Raw genomic sequence first — 20,703 nt, 5'->3', positions numbered from 1 at the left:
CAGCTGAGGGATGGGGTTGAAGAAATGTAACTAACGAGGCACTTATAAGGAATATTATTCAAGAGTCAATGGCTATATCATTAATTCAAATAAAAAAATCCCAAAACAGATGTATCAATCCCAGATTGCCACTTTAATGCTCCTGGCTCACCATGCTGTGGCCAACCCGGAAGGGATTATGTGCTTTTTTTGTGAGGCTTAACACAATGCAACATTGTGGTGTGTGTGTGTGTGTCTCTGTGTGTCTATGCTACCTCTGACTGGACTCTGATCTGACCCTTCCTTTCCTGACCAGATCTACCCCGGCTGGATCTCAATACTGTCCAATGGCTTCTTCTGTGAAATATAGTAAATGAGTGTCAAATTATTCCTGTTCTCCTTCCTATATTGTAAAATTACTTCCTTTCCTTTCTTCTCTCCTTCATTACCACTGATAGGCCAAAGGACTGGATAATGTGTAAACTGCAGGATTCATGAGTAGGAAAGGACACGAGGAAGCAAGTTAAAGTTATTGAGACACAGCCCTAGCATGGGCATTCTTGGCCACTAAATACACAACACTGACCACTGGGAAATACTGGGAGGGTGTGGGGGGTGGAAGAGAAGGTTATTGCCCTGCCCTTTGCTTATTTTCTTACCTGAAAAACAGAACTAGGAGAACAAGTGACCAGGCAACTTGATTTTCTCCAATAAGTTTTTTTTTAATCCATGTTATATGTACAGGCTAATCAACATCCACAATTTACCTGGCAATCTCTCTGTAACCCACTGGGGTTCACTTTCTAGACCTAGAAATATAGTATTTATCTCGCTACAGTGTTCCATTCCCAACACTTCCTACCCCAAAAATCTGGTATCTATTCTCCAAAACTCAGAGTTTGTGTCATTTCAACAGACTCGTACAATCAAGAGAGACTCGAGCGAGGGTTATATATCTGACAAGTCGTCGTCCAATGAGGCAGTGGACCAGCTCAGCCCTGAAGCCAGTGAGAGAGCAGGTAGGCGGGATGTACTGTAGTATCAGAGGAATGGTTGGTTGGATTAATGGGTATTGTTGGTAAACAGGTGGGCTAGAGGACTTTGCTGTTCTTATCTGATCTGTCATTTCCTTACAGAACCTTTCTCTGCTGCACATCAGATCTATTGTCTGCTCGCTGCTCACTGTTTTTGTCATGTTATAGCGCCCTCTGCTGACTTCATTGTAGGCATTTTCTTATTTATTTTGCCAATATTCAACAGCCTCTCAAAAGCTAGCCCTAAACTCACACAACATGTTATGATAGAAAGAGACAGAGTATTTACTTTGCTAAGCTAAAGGTGAAGCACAGTGGTTAATCGGTGTTTCTCTGGTTTGTCTTGTTGTCGCATATCCTCCCCTCTCTCCTCCCTTTCCTCCCCCTTGCTTCCCCAGTCGTGGCTGTGAGGGGGGCATCAACAGAGGCTGCTGCTCTGGGTGATCTGGTAGGGGGTCCAGAGCCAGCTGACTCTCCCTCCGTGGGGACCCAGCCACGGAGCCACTTCAACAGGCAGCCTGTCAAGTACCAGCGCCAACCCACACCGGGTCTCCGCCGCTCCGCGGGCACTACCAGTTCCGGGCAGCTCGGGGAAGAGGAGGATGAGGAGGAGGATGAAGAGGAGGAGAGGAAGAGAAACCAACTAAAGAGCGCAGACAGCAGCCGTAGCCCTTCCCCAGAACCTGAACCTGTTAGCCAGAGAAGGAGAATCCTTCGATTGGAGCTTCCCCCCGAGACAACCGCCACCCACCTGCTCAGCCAGGCTGGAGGCCACGCCCCAGAGAGCCAGACGGAAAGAGAGAACACACGCCCATATGAGGTTCCACAGGGCAGGCTGCGGGCAGGGACAGTGGTAGTAGAAACATCAGTAGCTGAAACAACAGCAGTAGCAGCAGGAGTCAATCTGACACCGAGCACCGGTGCTCAGGAGGCGGGGCTTAGGAGTTGGTCTGCCACATTGTCTCAGCTGAACGTGAACCAGTCCAATAACAGGCAGGGGTGGGTGGGTGAGAGGCGGAGACTGAGCGGAGAGGAGGGTCTGAGTGGCCCGGCCCGGAAGATCCTGTCAGGGCTGAAGCTCAGACGTAGCCACTCAGGACTGCAGCAACACTTTGTCTGAGGAGGAGGAAGGTTGGAACCATAGAATTAGAATCACATTCGAGAATGGACATTCGCCATTCAAGTCAACATTCCATAGACTGACAGGATTCTATTTCTATGGTTAAACCCATAGAAGGGATGAATTGTATTGTGTAACGTCAAGTGTTTTTTACAAATACAGTGAAAAATGACATACACTCATGATTACTCGAGAATACTCATAAATACAGAACATACTAACATACAGTACCAGTCAAAAGGTTGTACTCACCTACTCATTCAAGGGTTTTTCTTTATTTGTACTATTTTCTACATTGTAGAATAATAGTGAAGACATCAAAACTATGAAATAACACATATAGAATCATGTAGTAACAAAAAACTGTTAAACAAATCTAAATAGATTTTATATTTGAAATTCCCGCGAAGTAGCCACCCTTTGCCTTGATGACAGCTTTGCACACTCTTGGAGTTCACTCAACCAGCTTCATGAGGAAGGCACCTGTAATGCATTTAAATTAACAGGTGTGCCTTGTTAGATAGCCCTATTTGGTAAAAGACCATATTATGGCAAGAACAGCTCAAATAAGCAAAGAGAAACGACCGTCCATTACACATACTTTAAGACATGAAGGTCAGTCAATTTGAAAAATTTCAAGAACTTTGAAAGTTTTTTCAAGTGCAGTCGCAAAAGTCGTGTAGACCGCCACAGGAAAGGAAGACTCGGAGTGACCTCTGCTGCAAAGGATAAATTCATTAGAGTTCACTGCACCTCCGATTGCAGCCCCAAAAAAATACTTCACGGAGTTCAAGTAACAGACACATCTCAACATCAACTGTTCAGAGGAGACTGCATGAATCAGGCCTTCATGGTCGAATTGCTGAAATAGAAACCACTACTAAAGGACACCAATAAGAAAAAGAGACTTGCTTGTGCCAAGAAACACAAGCAATGGACATTAGACCGGTGTGAATCTGCCCTTTGGTCTGATTAGTCCAAATTTGAGCTATTTGTTTCCAACCGCTGTGTCTTTGTGAGATGCAGAATAGGTGAACGGATGATCTCCGCCCGCATGTGTGGTTCCCACAGTGAAGCATGGAGGTGGAGGTGATGGTGTGGGGTTGCTTTGCTAGTGACACTTTCAGTGATTTATTTAGAATTCAAGGAACATTTATCCAGCATGGCTACCACCGCATTTTGCAGCGATACGCCAACCCATCTGGTTTGTGCTTAGTGCGACTATCATTTGTTTTTCAACAGGACAATGACCCAAAGCAAACCTCTAGTTTGTGTAAGGGCTATTTGACCAAGGAGAGTGATGGAGTGCTGCATCAGATGACCTGGCCTCCACAATCACCCGACCTCAACCCAATTGAGATGGTTTGGGATGAGTTGGAACGCAGCGTGAAGGAAAAGCAGCCAACAAGAGCTCAGCATATGTGGGAACTCCTTTAAGACTGTAAGAAAAGCATCCCTCGTGAAGCTGTTTGAGAGAAAGCCAAGAGTGTGCAAAGCTGTCATCAAGGCAAAAGGATAGCTACTTTGAAGAATATAAAATATATTTTAATTTGTTTAACACTTTTTGGGTTACTACATGATTCCTCCATATGTGTTATTTCATAGTGTTGATGTCTTCACTATTATTCTACAATGTAGAAAATAGTCAAAAATAAAGAAAAACCCTGGAATGAGTAGGTGTGTCCAAACTTTTGACTGGTACTGTAACTCATCACAGTTATGTACACAGATATATAAATGAAAAGCTCACCAAAGGGCCTACTCACACTGTCCATACGCACTGTCTATATACACAGACACACATAGCCAAATCTAGACTTTAAATAATTAAGCCCCATACTGTATGTATAATTTGCATCAACATCCGTTGTAAACGCTATCATCAGGACTTCCATGACAATTCCAGTCATGCACACTACACTGTGTGTGTCTTCAATAGAAACCAAACTGAACCAAATGGGGAGGGACCTACCTGAATATGTCCAATAGAAACTCTGGTAGCACTTTATAGCAACTCCACGTAATAAAGCATTTGTAATGGATTAGTAAATAGTTTATTCCTTTTTTTTTCTTAATCAATTCTCCATTCATAAGATGTTTAATATAGGTCATCGAAGCCATTTGAAGAAGCATTAGTTACGTCGTTTTGCGTGGCCTCATATAAATGGTGTGCAATTTACACTTTATAAATGTTCTGAGTGATCAGTGTAATTTCTCACAAAAAGATGGACATTGGTAGACAGACAGCTGTACCTGATGCTCCTTAATTAAGGTCTGAAACATACAGTATCAATGGTACAAGAACAAGTACACAACACGGGATGTTTAAAGGTCCAATACAGACGTTTTTATCTCAATATCAAATCATTTCTGGGTAACAATTAAGTACCTCACTGTGATTGTTTTCAATTGAAATGGTCAAAAAGAAACAAAACGTAGATTCTTAGCAAACAGCAATTTCTCAAGCAAGAATTTTGCTAGTGGTCTGAGTGGGGAGGGGAAAACATAAAAACTAGCTGATATTGGCAGAGAATTTTGGAAGCTCTTATACTAAAAGGGCATTATCATAATTTCCACAATTTCACTGAATTATTCCAATCTCATATTGTGGAAATATATATAAAACACAGGAAAATCTAGTGTTTGACTGGACTGGGCCTTTAAATTAAGGAAATATATCAAACATTTTATTCACGAAAACTTGTAGGAAGAGGTGTAATGTAGAGAGAGGTCTGCACCAGACTGATTTATTCATCCCGCTCCTGCCTGCACCCGCTCTCGCCCACACCAGCAGTTTTTCATACCGCTGCTGGCTTTCTGTCCGACTCCCACCCGCTACTGCAAGAACTGGTCCCGAACCCAACTGCAGTCCCGCAATGTTCTTTTATGCTTATGTGGCCCCGCTCACTCCACCCTGTCTCGCACAGGAATGCAGCCCTCTATTGTAACGTGAATGTTTTGCTAATCTTGTCACCTCACAAACGCAAACGAGTCATACAACTGGGAGATGTAGCCTACACACAACAGCTGGCCAGATCGGTTGTTCTCTCTTATTCATTCATGACTACTGATAGGCCTATGTGATTGAGGTAGATATGTTCCATGTATGATTTGCAGATAGAAATGTGACATGTGGAACTTTTAAATCCTTCCAGTCTTTTAACCACACACTATTTTCACACGGCTTTGTTTTTTGGTGACACTTTTACTGGGCCTTTAAAATGTAGTCACTCTTTAAACATAATGGCATAGTTCAGCTAAATGATGAATTCAGATATTTGTTTCCCTACCTCGCAAGCTGTATATTGACTGACTGCTCCACGCGTTGGTTTTGGTAGAAATGTCAATGCCAAGAAACGCTAATGATAGCATTTTCAGACGAAAAAACGTTGTTCTACTCAGCATAGAATGTGTCTGAAGTTACACATCGCACTATTATTACAACAGTGTGACTGTTTCGGAATAAAATGTTCAATATATTTAAAAAATCATCTGTATTGTGTGCTTATTGTTTAACCATTGATATGTTCTAGGGGCCATTTTGAGACCTGCAGCAGGTACTGCTAGAATGTCTACCAATGAATGGCATGTCCATCTTTTAATGAGAAATTACACTGGTCACTCAAAGCGTTTATAAAGTATAAATAGCCCACACTTTAGATCACGCCACGCAAAAATAGTTAACTAATGATTAGACAATGGTTTATACGGACCTATATTAAAATTGAATGAATGAGTAATAACTAATAAATGATGCATGAGCTATTTTACTAATCCATTATAAATGCTCTATTACATGGATTTATTATAAAGTAATACCGACACATGTTTCCATTGTGAAACGTTTTGCTACTGTACGGTGTGCACTAATGAATACACACTATATCTCTAACAAGCCAGGATTGGGCCGGAAACCAATAGCCAGCTCTGGTATAGAAGGGACTCCATTAACCTAAATATAGCAGGAGAAGCACTGTAATAACCTCTTTAAGGAGAAGTCCACGTGTTTCATCCCAAATGGCACTCTATTCCCAGTAGTACACTACTGTTGACCAGTGCCCTATGTAAGGATTTGGAACTAGGGTTCCATTTAGAACACATCTCACTGTAACCCCTTTAACGAGGAAGAAACACTCTCTCTCCTGAGTTCAGGCGAACTAGTTTCTATGGGGGGGGGGGGTCATTTTTTTGTAAAGTTAATCTGGACTGCTCTGAAATATTTGTAACTGTAACTATGAACTGCTCTGAATATTTGGATAGAGTTTGAGAGTTTTTTGGGGAAAAGTATGCTCTATGCAGCAGCGCACACAAAGACGAAGGCTAGATAGACTGCCCACTTACGGTCGCAGGGCTAGACAATAAATCACTGTCTTTACTATAACCTCATCATCTTGATGAATTCTGTAAAAAGTCCCCCCCCCCCCTCCAGTTCTGACACGAGTGTTTCCTGCACTGTTCGCTATTCCCTTAATAACGTGAATGCCAAGGCTTCCACTGTAAGCAAACGGTCGATACATGTGCGATTTTTCTATTAGGGTTTTATAGGAAGCTCATCGGAATGCTGTACGATTTCTATTAATAAACACATATAAAGATGTACTTACATTGAGCTTCCCTTGTATTCCATATTCCATATTAAACTTCTAACTACAACTGTTTCCATATTTGGATCCATTTGATATGAATTCCAGTCAGATTAATTGCTGTATGGACTTTGTACGAATGCATTTCATAGAATTGCTGGGGTGACTGACTTTACCATCATGTAAGAACAGTAGGCTGGCTGTAGGCATCTCGCCTCCACCTTTCTTGCCACACGGTGGCAGTAGAATTCACCGCATGAAAAGTGTTTGGTTTTTTGTTTTTGTTTTACAAACGGGGCCAAACGTTAAACCAACCGCTTATTATTTCTAGCAAGTAGGAAAACATTTGTTTCTAATTGTTTAGTTAGGTGCATGTTTTGTCTCATCCACACATAATCCATCAAACCCTTTACACATGTAGGTTGGTCATGCATACAGTAGGGCCTAGTCCAGTGGTTCCCAAACTCGGTCCTCGGGACCCCAAGGGGTGCACGTTTTTTTTTTTTGCCTTAACACTACACAGCTGATTCAAATGATCAAAGCTTGACGATTAGTTGATTATTTTAATTAGCTGTGCAGGGGGTCCCGATGACCAAGTTTGTGAAACCGTGGCCTAGTCATTGTTCACTAGGCCTATAACTATCAAAAGAGTTCGATGTCATCTCAACAGTTGAGAATACGGGTATAGCCAAGTAGGATAAGGTTTGAAATAAATAAATACAAATCTCATAAAAGTTCCTATAATGCAGCAGTAATTTTATTGTCAATGCTAATGGCTGATGGTTTTGTTAAAACAATCCAATTATCTAAAAAGAACAACATTCATCACCCGATGGTGATTCCTTATTATCCAGTCTCCATCTCTACCAAATGCAAACGCCTTATTCCAGCACAGCACATTATCACTACGTCATACACCCCCTCACCTTAAGAACCGTCGCCGTTTCTCCTGCCCCCCTCCCCTCCTTCCACTCCCTCCATCGTTTTATGCACACCGAACTCCAGGCGCACAGTCCGCTTCAGAGCGACGGGGAGAAAAGAGAGCACAAAAGAATAGTTTGCCTTAACATGAAGCTATTTTGCTGCTATTCGCTGTCTGGAGTTTGAAATAGGACTATACGACGCGTGCACATCCACGGACCGACTAGTCTTATGTTATTTTAATGCTACCGATAGAGGTTTCGGAAGGAGTGTGTTTCACCTCAAGGTATGTGCGTCCGCAGCCAACATCCAGAACGCGTCGACAGGTTGTCGGTGCTTTGCCAACCTCAATTTGCAGATATGTTGCCAATATAAAGTGTTACATTTTTCATCACATTTAACCAGGCCACCCCCTTTACGTGTCTTGTTCTTCCTTGGAAATAGGAGTGATCCTACATCGGTTTCTTGATGGTATTATTTGAGGCTCATGGGAATTCCACCAAAGGTTTGACTTTTATCCAAGTGTAGGTTATGTGTTGCATATTGCCTGTAGCCTAATCTGCTATTTGACTAGCCCACATCATTTCATATTTGTAGGCCTATCAACTTTAACATAGCCTACTTTTAAATACCCAAATAGTTTAGCAACATTTGACTTTAATCTTTTGTTGAATGGTAAGGTTGCCGATATACATTTTCTGTCTTATCATAGGCTTGCGGTCCATAGCAAACCTTTAGTCCTTATCGATATTTTGAAATTATTATAGCCTCGGGGGGTTTCAAAGCTCTCATCAGGGACCCCAGCCGGTTCCAAAATTGCAACTTTTCAAGAGCTAGCACAACTGATTCAGCTTGTCAACTAATTATCAAGCCGTTGATTCGGTAAGCTAGTTCAGGGCTACAACACAATTGTGGAACATCTGGTGGTCCCGGTTGAGGGATTTGAAAACCGCTGGCATTTCCCATGTCTACTTGTATGATGATGGTGATGATGATGATTGAGTCTCGCTCCTCATCGAGATTGATATTTAATTTCATTTGATAATAGCCACAACCTCGGTTGTAGCCAATGGTCCGAAATGTCAATGTAGGCATGTCTCTTCAATGAGTTGCTGAAATGTGGGGTGGTATTAGCCTATAAAGAAATAGACTATTTATCCCAAACAAACAAATATTTGTCTAACTCAAGCCTACACATGTTTATATCAACATGTTGTGGAGAATATAGGCTACAGGGAGACGCAAATTGAAAACGGCAGGGGTAGCCTAGTTATGTGAATATAATGGGGAAATAGTATATCAAATGGTGATTAGCTTTATTGTGAACGTGTGCTGACGACGCAGTAATAACATAGCTCCAAGAAAATCGACGACATAGCCGATATCCACCGCATTTGCTGGCAATCTTTAATTGTTAGTGCTATTCGCGATCCTTGTGACATCCCTACCCTAAACCCTCATCTTAAACCTTACCCTAACCTTAACCATAACCCTTACCTGACCCTGACCTTAACCTACAACTTCACTCAACACTTTAATTGTTGGCCTACCGAGCACATTCCCCAGACTTTGGTGTTAACATAAATATTTTAAAGTTTTGATAGCCCTATCACTACACAGGGCCTATAGCTTTTGATTGGCCTATGCTTTTTATTTAGAGGGGGCGCAAAATGAGACTAAACCAGGTGTCCCTTCAGTTTTGTCCAGTATATTATCGGTATAACGTAAAGCTTATAGGATAGACTCCAGTCAAAGACTCCAGACATCCTAGTCATAGACTGTTCTCTCTGCTACCGCACGGCAAACGGTACCGGAGCGCCAAGTCTAGGTCAAAGAGGCTTCTAAACAGCTTCTACCCCCAAGCCATAAGACTCCTTGGCATCTACTCAACAACATCTATTCAAATGGCTACCCAGACTATTTGCATTGCTCCCCCCCCCCTCCCCCCTTTTTTTTTAACCCGCTGCTACTCTCTGTTATTATCTATGCATAGCCACTTTAATAACTCTACCTACATGTACATATTACCTCAATTACCTCGACTAACTGGTGCCCCCGCACATTGACTCTGTACGGGTACCCCTCTGTATACAGTCTCGATATTGTTACTTTACTGCTGCTCTTTAATTACTTGTCACTTTTATTTCTTATTCTTATTCGCATTTTTTTAACTGCATTGTTGGTTAGGGGCTCGTAAGTGCATTTCACTGTAAGGTCTACTGCGCCTGTTGTATTTGGCGCATGTATTTGATAGTAGTTTAAGGATATACGGTTCTGGTCCACAGTATTAGTCTGCATGAACCTTACACGGTTATGAATAATAGACAGGAAAATGCAATCCGTTATGTGCTCTCGGAAATAGGCGAATAGAGACGCTCTCGCTTTGGCACAAGCAAGGCAACTCACATTCTATGACAGATAGTGTCCATTATAGCAGTTGGTCGAAAACAAAATAATATTCCATATTTGTTTTTCAAGAGATTTGATTGGTTTATGTGGTTTTCTAATATTATAGCCTATCTTGTAATCACTGTTGTGATCATTTGGATAATAATCCATTGAAATACATATTTGTGAAGTTATTGGATACAGTTCTGTAGTCTATGCACATGCATAGGCCTAAATTATTTGATTTAGTAGGCTATTTTATTCGAGATTGTAATCCTTAATTCATCACATAGACCGAATAATTATTTCGATTTGTAATGACGGTGTAAATTACATTATAGCCTACATCAATTATGATTCATATTTCTTGATATATGAATCAGGTTTCATTTTTTAAAATTCCTTTTATTTTTATTCGAAGCAGTGACACCCTCATTGCTCCAATGAGAGCAAAGGCATCTTGAAAGTCTATCAGGTCAATTCATTAACAAGTAGCCCACGGTAAGCGCCATATTCGATTAAGAATTGTTATCTGATAACCCAATAATTGAGAAATTATAATTTCAAGCCTAAATAATATATTTAAATATAATCGGTCATTCAGAACGGTTAGTTCCTTTCGAAATGTAGGGTATCGGCTGGAATTAGATTTAGGCGTTCTTAATCATAAATATTCATTTAAAAAAACTTAGGGTCGCTTTGATTTGGAATATTGTCAATTAATAAATAAACATGTTATCGCTATGTTGCAATGGGCCTATTGATTACCGTGCATTCTTGAAATGTCACGATTTATGTAGATGAAGTTTGTGTTCATGGAATAGGCCTGAGAAGTCCAAGACTAAGTGTCGTGATGGAACAATTCTATAGTCTACCACAACCATTAGTATTATTATTATTTGTCTTATTCTATTATTAACAGTATTATTATTAATATTGGTATTATTATTCAAAATATATTAATGAATCCCCATGCTTTAGTTGGAATTTAGATAGATTTCATACATTTCTACGAATTTTATTCGACAACATCTTTCTTTATTGAAAATATCACGTATGGCATCCCCCCGTTTGTGTGACCGTGTGGCGTCAGCAGGTCACGGGGTTTAATCCCGACCAGTTTTTGGTCAAGATTAGGCCAAAGCCAGATCTCCGGTTCGACCCCCAATCTGACTTCGGGTATCATATGATGCAAGTCAATAAACAGGAATAGGGCCACACACCACCATCGGCTCCAACGTTCAGTCGCAGTGGGTCAGGTGTTTAAAACTCTGTTGAGTGCACCAAATTGAGTAGCCTATTAGGTTTAGCACATTTATTTTAATTTCCTAATCATTTATCCAATCCACGGAAATATTTACATTATATTTTATTCCTGTTGCAATATGTGCGCATTGCGGTCGACTGTTCATGTAATTCATTTATACATTGGATATTAAATATGTTTTCAAGAGGACACTGAAATATAATATCCACGGTCATGTTTAGGCCTATAGCCTACGTATCTTTCTTTCATTGACTTTTGATGCGTTTTATTTCCCCCTTACGGTATATTCTCTTTCTCACTTTTCGTCGACGACAACCTGCCCTCTATTTTTTTCCTTCTACGCACTTGTTGTCTGTAGGCTTGTATTTAGAGGGTAACTGTCCCTTTTCTCTTTCCTCCTTCTCGTCCAGCGAACACAACGAAGGAAGGAGGGCCGGGATGAAAACAGAGGAGACCCAATCATGTCTTCAGCAGCCTCCAGCCTCCACGCCATTCGGTGAGGAGTGAAATAGGACTGACATCTTGAGCCTGACTGGCACATAATGATTTTAACATTATTGTCCAATAATTAAATAAATATCCATGGAAATTTCAAAGGTTATAGTGACAGAAACTTTTACATTCTCAACTTTATATGTTATAAATGGGATACATATATGACAAATATGTAATACATTTGATGTGTGATACATTTTCATTTGTATTTATCATGTGTATGACTATTTTTGTTATAAAAAAAATCCTGGACCTTGCTGGGAAGTAATGTTGAAATGCTTTATTTAATTTTCAAGCTCTGCTTGACATTTACAGATCTGAACACACACACACACACACACACACACACACACTCACACACACACACACACACACACACACACACACACACACACACACACACACACACACACACACACACACACACACACACACACTATACCCTCCGATGATGTGGACTTCGATTAAGGCAGCCCCCGCACCTCACTGATTCAGATGGGTTGGGTTAAATGTGGAAGCAATATTTCGGTAGAATGCATTCAGTTGTGCAACTGACTAGGTATCCCCCTTTCTCCTGTGTCCCCCTCTCCCCTCAGGTTCAGAACACAGGGGCGGAGGGGGCGAGGTGTGTGCGGGGTGTGAGTCGCCCATTGCCGACCGCTTCCTGCTGCGTGTCAACGAGCGCTCGTGGCACGAGACCTGCGTCAAGTGTGCAGTGTGTCTGAGCGCACTCAATGGGACATGCTACTGCAGAGACCGTCTGCTCTATTGCAAGCATGACTACGAAAAGTAAGAGAACGTCAATACTACTAAAATCCCAAAAGACACACAAACCTTAGTGTTGGCATTGTCTTAATCAGTGTTTTGTCACCTAGTCCTTGTGCCCCTCCTGAATCAGGTGTGCTGGTGTCGAGATAGAACAAACGTGTGAAATTATTTAGGGTCTTATAGGAACTGGTCTATATGGAATATGTGACAGAACAGATGTAAAATGTGTCAAACTCATCCCATGGAGGGCTGAGTGTCTGCGGGTTTTTGCTCCTCCCTTGAACTTGCTTGATGAATTAAGGTTACATTAGTAAAGAGCTCCCCTCACCTGGTTGCCTAGGTCTTAATTGAAAGGAAAAAAACAAAAACCTGCAGACACTAGTCCCTGAATGTTTGGAGGGTATATACATGAAACACTGAATTGCTATTAGTGAGGATTTAAGCTAGATCCACTTTCCTCTCTGATAAATATGACTTGGACTTTTTATCTGTCTGGGGGTCTGTTTGTCAGTCTGTGTGTGTGTGTCTGTGTGTGCTTGTGTGTGTGTGTGTGTGTGTGTGTGTGTGTGTGTGTGTGTGTGTGTGTGTGTGTGTGTGTGTGTGTGTGTGTGTGTGTGTGTGTGTGTGTGTGTGTGTGGTCGTGTGTGCATTCGACTTGTGCGTGGGTGTGTGTGTGTGTGTGTGTTTGTATGTGTGTGTGAGATCCCCAGGGACGGACGGCTGAAGGACGTAGCCTGCAGGTCGTTATCATTGTTGTGAACAGTGTCAGACGACGTCCAGCCGCACAGACTCTCCCACTGTAGCAGACATCTGGAGGAGAGAGAGGGGAAAAAAGGGAGGGAAAGCTGGAGGGGAGAGAGGATAGGGAGGAGAGAAGGGAGAGGAGAGACAGAGGGATAGGTGAAGAGGGATATAGAGTGGAGACAGAGGATATGAAGAGAAAGTGAGAGAGAGTAGTAGAGAAGTTCTCTCAGTTGCTGCGTCTTTGGAAATGATGTTAATAATTCCTAACTTGAAAACTAAGACGAGTGTGTGTACCGTTACAGGGTAATTTGGTTGAGGTGTTAGTAGGGGGAATTGGAGTGCGACAGATATGAAATGGTGTTGAGTTGATGAGTTCACTGTCTCACTCCCTCTAAAAGTGTCTGAAACTACAGTGCCTTCAGAAAGTAATCATAACACATTACTTTTCCCACATTTTGTTGTGTTATAAAGTGGGATTAAAATGGATTTAATTGTCAATGATCTCCACAAAATACTCTGTAATGTCAAGGTGGAAGGAAGAAAAATTATAATATTTGTGAAACATTCATGAAAAAACACACAACTGTATCTTGATTATATAAGTATTCAACCCCCTGAGTCAATCCATGTTAGAATCACCTTTGGCAGCGATTACAGCTGTCTTTCTGTGGTAAGTCTTGAAGAGCTTTTGCACACCTGGATTGCACAATATTTGCACATAATTTTTTTTGAAATTCTTCAAGCTCTGTCAAATTGGTTGTTGCGAGACAGCCAAGTGTTGCCATAGATTTGCCACTCAGGAACATTCAAAGCTGTCATGGTAAGCAACTATATTTGGCATTGTGCTTTAGGTTATTGTCATGCTGAAAGGTGAAATAATATCCTGGTGTCTGTTGGAAAGCAGACTGAACCAGGTTTTCCTCTAGGATTTTGCCTCTGCTTAGCTCTATTCCATTTCTTTTCATCCTAAAAAACTCCCAAGTCCTTGCCGATGACGAGCATACCCATAACATGATGCAGCCACCAACATGCTTGAAGATGTGAAGAGTGGTACTCAGTGATGTGTTGTGTTGGATTTTCCCCAAACATAATGCTATGTATTCAAGACACAAAGTCAATTTCTTTGCCACATTTTTTGCGGTATTAATTTAGTGCCTTGTTGCAAACAGGATGCATTTTTTTTAGTCTTTTTTTATTCTGTACAAGCTTCCTTCTTTTGACTATGTCAGTTAGGTTAATATTGTGGAGTAACTACAATGTTGTTGATATGTCCTCAGTTTTCTCCTATCAAAGCCACTATACTCTGTATCTGTTTTAAAGTTATCATTAGCCTCATGGTGAAATCCCTGAGCGGTTTCCTTCCTCTTTGGCAACTGAGTTAGGAAAAACGCCTGTATCTTTGTAGTGACTGGGTGTATACTATCCAAAGTGCAATTAATAACTTCACCATGCTCAAAGGGATATTCAATATATGCATTTTTTTTTAAATCCCCTACCAATAGGTGCCCTTCTTTGTGAGGTATTGGAAAACCTCCCAGGTCTTTGTGGTTGAATCTGTGTTTGAAATGCATTGCTTGGATTGATTGACCTTACAGATAATTGTATGTGTGGGGTACAGAGATGAGGTAGTCATTCAAAAATCATGTTAAACACTATTATTGCATACAGAATGAGTCCATGTATCTTATGTGACTTGTTCAGCACATTTTTACTCCTGAACTTATTTAGACTTGCCATAACAAAGGGTTTGAAAACTTATTGACTTAAGACATTTCAGCTTTACGTTTTTTATTCATTTGTAAAAATGTCTAAAAACATAATTCCCTTTGACATTATGGGGTATTGTGTGTAGGCCAGGGACACATCTAAATTTAATCATCATTCATTTTAAATGCAGACTGTAACACAACAAAATGTTGAAAGAGTCAAGGGGTGTGTATTGAAGAGTTGCAAAGAAAAAGCCATATCTCAGACTGGCCAATAAAAATAAAAGATTAAAAAAGATGGGAAAAAGAACACAGACACTGGACAGAGGAACTCTGCCTAGAAGGCCTGCATCCTGGAGTCGCCACTTCATTGTTGACCTTGCGGGTACTATTTAATGAAGCTGCCAGTTGAGGACTTGTGAGGCATCTGTTTCTCAAACTAGACACTCTAATGAACTTGTCCTCTTGCTCAGTTGCGCACCTGGGCCTCCCACTCCTCTTTCTATTCTGGTTAGAGACTGTTTGCACTGTTCTGTGAAGGGAGTAGTACACAGCATTGTACGAGATCTTCAGTTTTGGCGCTTTCTCGCATGGAATAGCCCTCATTTCTCAGAACAAGAATAGACTGACTGTCACGATCGTCGTATGAAGGAGTGAACCAAGGCGCAGAGTGGTATGCGTACGTTCTCTTTATTAAAAGAATGAACACCGAACAGACTAACAAAATAACAAACGAAACGTGAAGCTATACAATATATTGCTGACAGGCAACTACACATAGACAAGATCCCACACCAGAAAGTGGGGAAAAAGGCCTGCCTAAATATGATCAACCATATCAGAGACAACGATAAACAGCTGTCTCTGATTGGGAACCATATCAGGCCAACATAGACATACAAAACCCCTAGACATACAAAAACCCTAGACATACAAAAAACTCTACACATTCAAAAACATAGAGTACCCACCCTAGTCATACCCTCACCTAACCAAAATATATAGAAAATAGAGATATCTAAGGTCAGGGCGTGACACTGACGAGTTTCAGAAGAAAGGTCTTTGTTTCTGGCCATTTTGAGCCTGTAATCGAACCCACGAGCATGCTCCAGATACTTAACTAATCTAAAAAATGCCTGTTTTATTGCTTCTTTAATCAGCACAACAGTTTCCACCTGTGCTAACATAATTGCAAAATGGTTTTCTAATGATCAATTAGCTTTTTAAAATGATCAACTTTGATTAGCTAACACAACGTGCCATTGGAACACAGGAGTGATGGTTGCTGATAATGGGCCTCTGTACACCTGTGTAGATATTCCATAAAAATTAGTTTCCAGCTACAATAGACATTTAAAACATTAACAATGTCTACACTGTATTTCTGATCAATTTGATGTTATTTTAATGGACAAAAAAAAAAAATTCTTTCAAAAACAAGGACCTTTCTAAGTCACTTTAAAAAAAGTGTCCATTAAAATAACATCAAATTGTTAATGTTTAAAATATACATATATATATATATATATATATATATATATATATAGATGTGTGTGTGTGTGTGTGTGTGTGTGTGTGTGTGTGTGTGTGTGTGTGTGTGTGTGTGTGTGTGTGTGTGTGTGTGTGACTCTCTCTATAGAGTGTGTGCAGTGGCTTGCAAAAGTATTCACCCCGCTTGGCATTTTTCCTATTTTGTTGCCTTACAACCTGGAATGAAAATATATTTATTGAGAGTTTGTATAATTTGATTTACACAATATGCTTACCACTTTGAAGATGCAAAATGTTTTTTATTGTGAAACAAACAAGAAATAAGACAAACTGAGAACTTGAGCATGCATAATTATTCACCACCCCAAAGTCAATACTTTGTAGAGCAACCTTTTGCAGCAATTACAGCCGCAGCCGCAGCCTAAGTCTCTTAGGGTATGTCTCTATAAGCTTGGCACATCTAGCCACTGGGATCTTTGCCCATTCTTCAAGGCAAAACTACTCCAGCTCCTTCAAGTTGGATGGGTTCCGTTGCTGTACAGCAATCTTTGTCACACTACAGATTCTCAATTGGATTGAGGTCTGGGCTTTGACTAGGCCATTCCAAGACATGTAAATGTTTCCCCTTAATCCACTCGAGTGTTGCTTTAGAAGTATGCTTTGGGTCATTGTCCTGCTGGAAGGTGAACCTCCGTCCCAGTCTCAAATCTCTGGAAGACTGAAACAGGTTTCTTTCAAGAATTTCCCTGTATTTAGTGTCATCCATCATTCCTTCAATTCTGACCAGTTCCCCAGTCCCTGCAGATGAAAAACATCCCACAGCATGATGCTGCCATCACCATGCTTCACTGTGGGGATGGTATTTTTGGGGTGATGGAAGGTGTTGGGTTTACGCTAGACATAGTGTTTTCCTTGAGGGCCAAAAAGCTAAATTTTAGTCTCATCTGACCAGAGTCCCTTCCACATGTTTGGGGAGTCTCCCACATGCCTTTAGGCAAACACCAAATGTGTTTGCTTATTTTTTTCTTTAAGCAATGGCTTTTTTCTGGCCACTCTTCTGTAAAGCCCAGCTCTGTGGAGTGTACAGCTTAAAGTGGTCCTATGATCAGATACTCCAATCTCCGCTGTGTAGCTTTGCAGCTCCTTCGAGTTATCTTAGGTCTCTTTGTTGCCTCTCTGATTAATGCCCTCTTTGCCTGGTCTGTGAGTTGGTGGACGGCCCTCTCTTGGCAGGTGTGTTGTGGTGCCATATTCTTTCCATTTTTTAGTAATAGATTAATGGCGCTCTGTGGGATGTTCAAAGTTTCAGATAATTTTTTTAACCCAACCCTGATCTGTACTTATCCACAACTTTGTCCCTGACCTATTTGGAGAGCTCCTTTGTCTTCATGGGGCCCCTTGCTTGGTGGTGCCCCTTGCTTAGTGGTGTTGCAGACTCTGGGGCCTGTCAGAACAGGCATATATACAGTTGAAGTCAGAAGTTTACATACACTTAGGTTGGAGTCATTAAAACTCGTTTTTCAACCACTCCATAAATGTATTGTTAACAAACTATAGTTGTGGCATGTCGGTTAGGACATCTACTTTGTGCATGACACAAGTCATTTATCCAACAATTGTTTACAGATTATTTAATTTATTATTCCCTATCACAATTCCAGTGGGTCAGAAGTTTACACACACTAAGTTGACTGTGCCTTTAAACAGCTGGGAAAATTCCAGAAAACAATTTCATGGCTTTAGAAGCTTCTGATAGGCTAATTGACATAATTTGAGTCAATTGGAGGTGTACCTGTGCATGTATTTCAAGGCCTACCTTCAAACTCAGAGCCTCTTTGCTTGACATCATGGGAAAATCAAAAGAAATCAGCCAAGACCTCAGAAAAAAAATAGTAGACCACAAGTATGGTTCACCCTTGGGACTACGCAGCCATATGTTTTAGCGATGCACATAATTTGGTGTGAAAAGTGTGAATCAATCCCAGAACAGCAAAGGACCTTGTGAAGATACTGGAGGAAACAGGTACAAAATTATCTATATCCACGGTAAAACGAGTCCTATATCGAAATAACCTGAAAGGCCATAAACAAAAATAGAACTGTTTGGCCATTATTTTTGGAGGAAAAAGGGGGAGGCTTGCAAGCCGAAGAACACCATCCCAACCATGAAGCACTGGGGTGGCAGCATCATGTTGTGGGGGTATTTTGCTGCAAGAGGGACTGGTGCACGTCACAAAATAGATGACATCATGAGGACGGAAAATTGTGGATATATTGAAGCAACATCAAGAAATCAGTCAGGAAGTTAAAGCTTGGTCACAAATGGGTCTTCCAAGTGGACAATGACACCAGCATACTTCCAAAGATGTAGCAAAATGGCTTAAGAAGAACAAAGTCAAGGTATTGGAGTGGCCATCACAAAGCCCTGACCTCAATCCTATAGAAAATGTGTGAGCGGAACTGAAAAAAGTGTGTGCGAGCAAAAGGAGGCCTACAAACCTGACTCAGTTACACCTGCTCTGTCAGGAGGAATGGGCCAAAATTCACCCAACTTATTGTGGGAAGGTTGTGGAAGGCTACCTGAGATGTTTGACCCAAGTGAATCAATTTAATGGCAATGCTACCAAATGCTAATTGAGTGCATGTAAACTTCTGACCCACTGGGAATGTGATGAAAGAAATACAAACTGAAGTGAATCTCTTATTCTGACACTTCACATTCTTAAAATAACGTGGTGATCCTAACTCACCTAAGACAGGGAATTTTTACTAGGATTAAATGTCAGGAATTGTGAAAAACTGAGTTTAGGTGTCTATGTAAACATCTGACTTCAACTGTATACTGAGATCATGTGACAGATCGTGTGACACTTAGATTGCACACAGGTGGACTTTATTTAACTAATTATATGACTTCTGAAGGTAATTGTTTGCACCAGATCAGGCTTCATAGCAAAGGGGTGAATACATATGCATGCACCACTTTTCAGTACAAATTTAGATTTTTGGTTTAAAAAAAGTAATTTCTCATCGAACCAGCTCGAAGTTCGTAACAAAAAAGGAGACAAAGTGGAGATAAGGAATAACAATATATTTATTAACTGAAGTAAACTAAAGACAATGAACAATGGTTTGTGTAGTCAGTTATCAGTAGTGTAAGCGAGTGTTTGCGCGCATAAATATGATAATGAGGGGTGTTGAAAGGTGCCAAAGCAAACAAACGGCCACAAAAATGCCACAACCAAATGCCACACAAATGCCACACAAAAATGCCACAACACAACTCTCCATGTCTGCATGGAGAGTCTCCCCAATGATTGGGGAAGAGGTGTATTTATCCTGGGACACCCGAGCCCAGGTGTGTCCCATTTCGCAGATGACCCTCCCGGCTCCTCCCACCGACATCCTATTAAGGAAAACAAGAGCAAAGAGAAAGAATTCGGCAGAGTGGGAGGGTCGTCACACCCCCGTCCCATAAAACCGAGGACCAACAAGGACCCCGGAAAACCATACCAGCCTCTGCGTCCCAAATTGACCCCGCCTCTGCGTCCCAAATTGACCCAACCCCTGCGTCCCAAATTGACCCCGCCTCTGCGTCCCAAATTGACCCAGCCTCTGCGTCCCAAATTGACCCAGCCTCTGCGTCCCAAATTGACCCAGCCTCTGCGTCCCAAATTGACCCAGCCTCTATGTCCCAAATTGACGAGGGGGTACGTGTTCACACTTTCACTTGCCCCAGCAACCTTTGCACACAGGAAGCAACGTTTAAGAGGAAAGAAGAAAACGAGACCAGGAGGGAACAGATAGGAGCGACAGAAAAGGACAATCCCAAACAATGGTCCGTCACGTAGACATTCAGGAACAGGGCGTACAAGAGCACATCCGCAACAAGCTCAAACGAAAATAACATCTCAGGGTCCTTCTCTATACATTTTGGCAACACCAACATCATTTTAGACGTTTTTTCACTCATTTCAATGTTGTAGTGTTCAGCGATCTGCAACAGCTGTTCTTTAGTACATCATTTTAGCAGTTCCTCTGATGGAAAGCAAATGAACACGTCTACGTTAGACACCACAGTCACAAGTAAATACAAAAAAATAATCTCGCCCCCCCCCCCCCCCTGCTGAGCAGACCGGACCACTAGAAGGAAAATGACAATCACAATGGGCACCACAGAAGAGAGATGAGATACATATGGAGCTTC

At 41.3% G+C, this 20,703-nt stretch overlaps 2 protein-coding genes across 2 annotated transcripts in view; both read left to right on the top strand.

Annotated features, from left to right (window-relative positions):
* Window positions 1–6,786, top strand: part of LOC115110084 (GEM-interacting protein-like) — a 38,661-nt gene extending 31,875 nt beyond the window's left edge. The window contains exons 19-20 of the mRNA XM_029635426.2: window positions 896–998; window positions 1,412–6,786. Of these exons, the coding sequence (XP_029491286.1) occupies window positions 896–998; window positions 1,412–2,133 (825 nt within the window). The 3' untranslated portion in view covers window positions 2,134–6,786. The remainder of the gene's footprint in view (window positions 1–895; window positions 999–1,411) is intronic.
* Window positions 6,787–7,716: 930 nt separating this feature from the next.
* LOC115110093 (LIM homeobox transcription factor 1-alpha-like) overlaps window positions 7,717–20,703 on the top strand; it is a 31,073-nt gene continuing 18,086 nt past the window's right edge. Inside the window, exons 1-3 of the mRNA XM_029635447.2 lie at window positions 7,717–7,923; window positions 11,703–11,788; window positions 12,384–12,576. Of these exons, the coding sequence (XP_029491307.1) occupies window positions 7,880–7,923; window positions 11,703–11,788; window positions 12,384–12,576 (323 nt within the window). The 5' untranslated portion in view covers window positions 7,717–7,879. The remainder of the gene's footprint in view (window positions 7,924–11,702; window positions 11,789–12,383; window positions 12,577–20,703) is intronic.

This window comes from Oncorhynchus nerka, linkage group LG26 (assembly GCF_034236695.1).
Source record: "Oncorhynchus nerka isolate Pitt River linkage group LG26, Oner_Uvic_2.0, whole genome shotgun sequence".
NCBI lineage: Eukaryota > Metazoa > Chordata > Actinopteri > Salmoniformes > Salmonidae > Oncorhynchus > Oncorhynchus nerka.
This window is presented reverse-complemented; position numbering and strand designations above follow the sequence as displayed.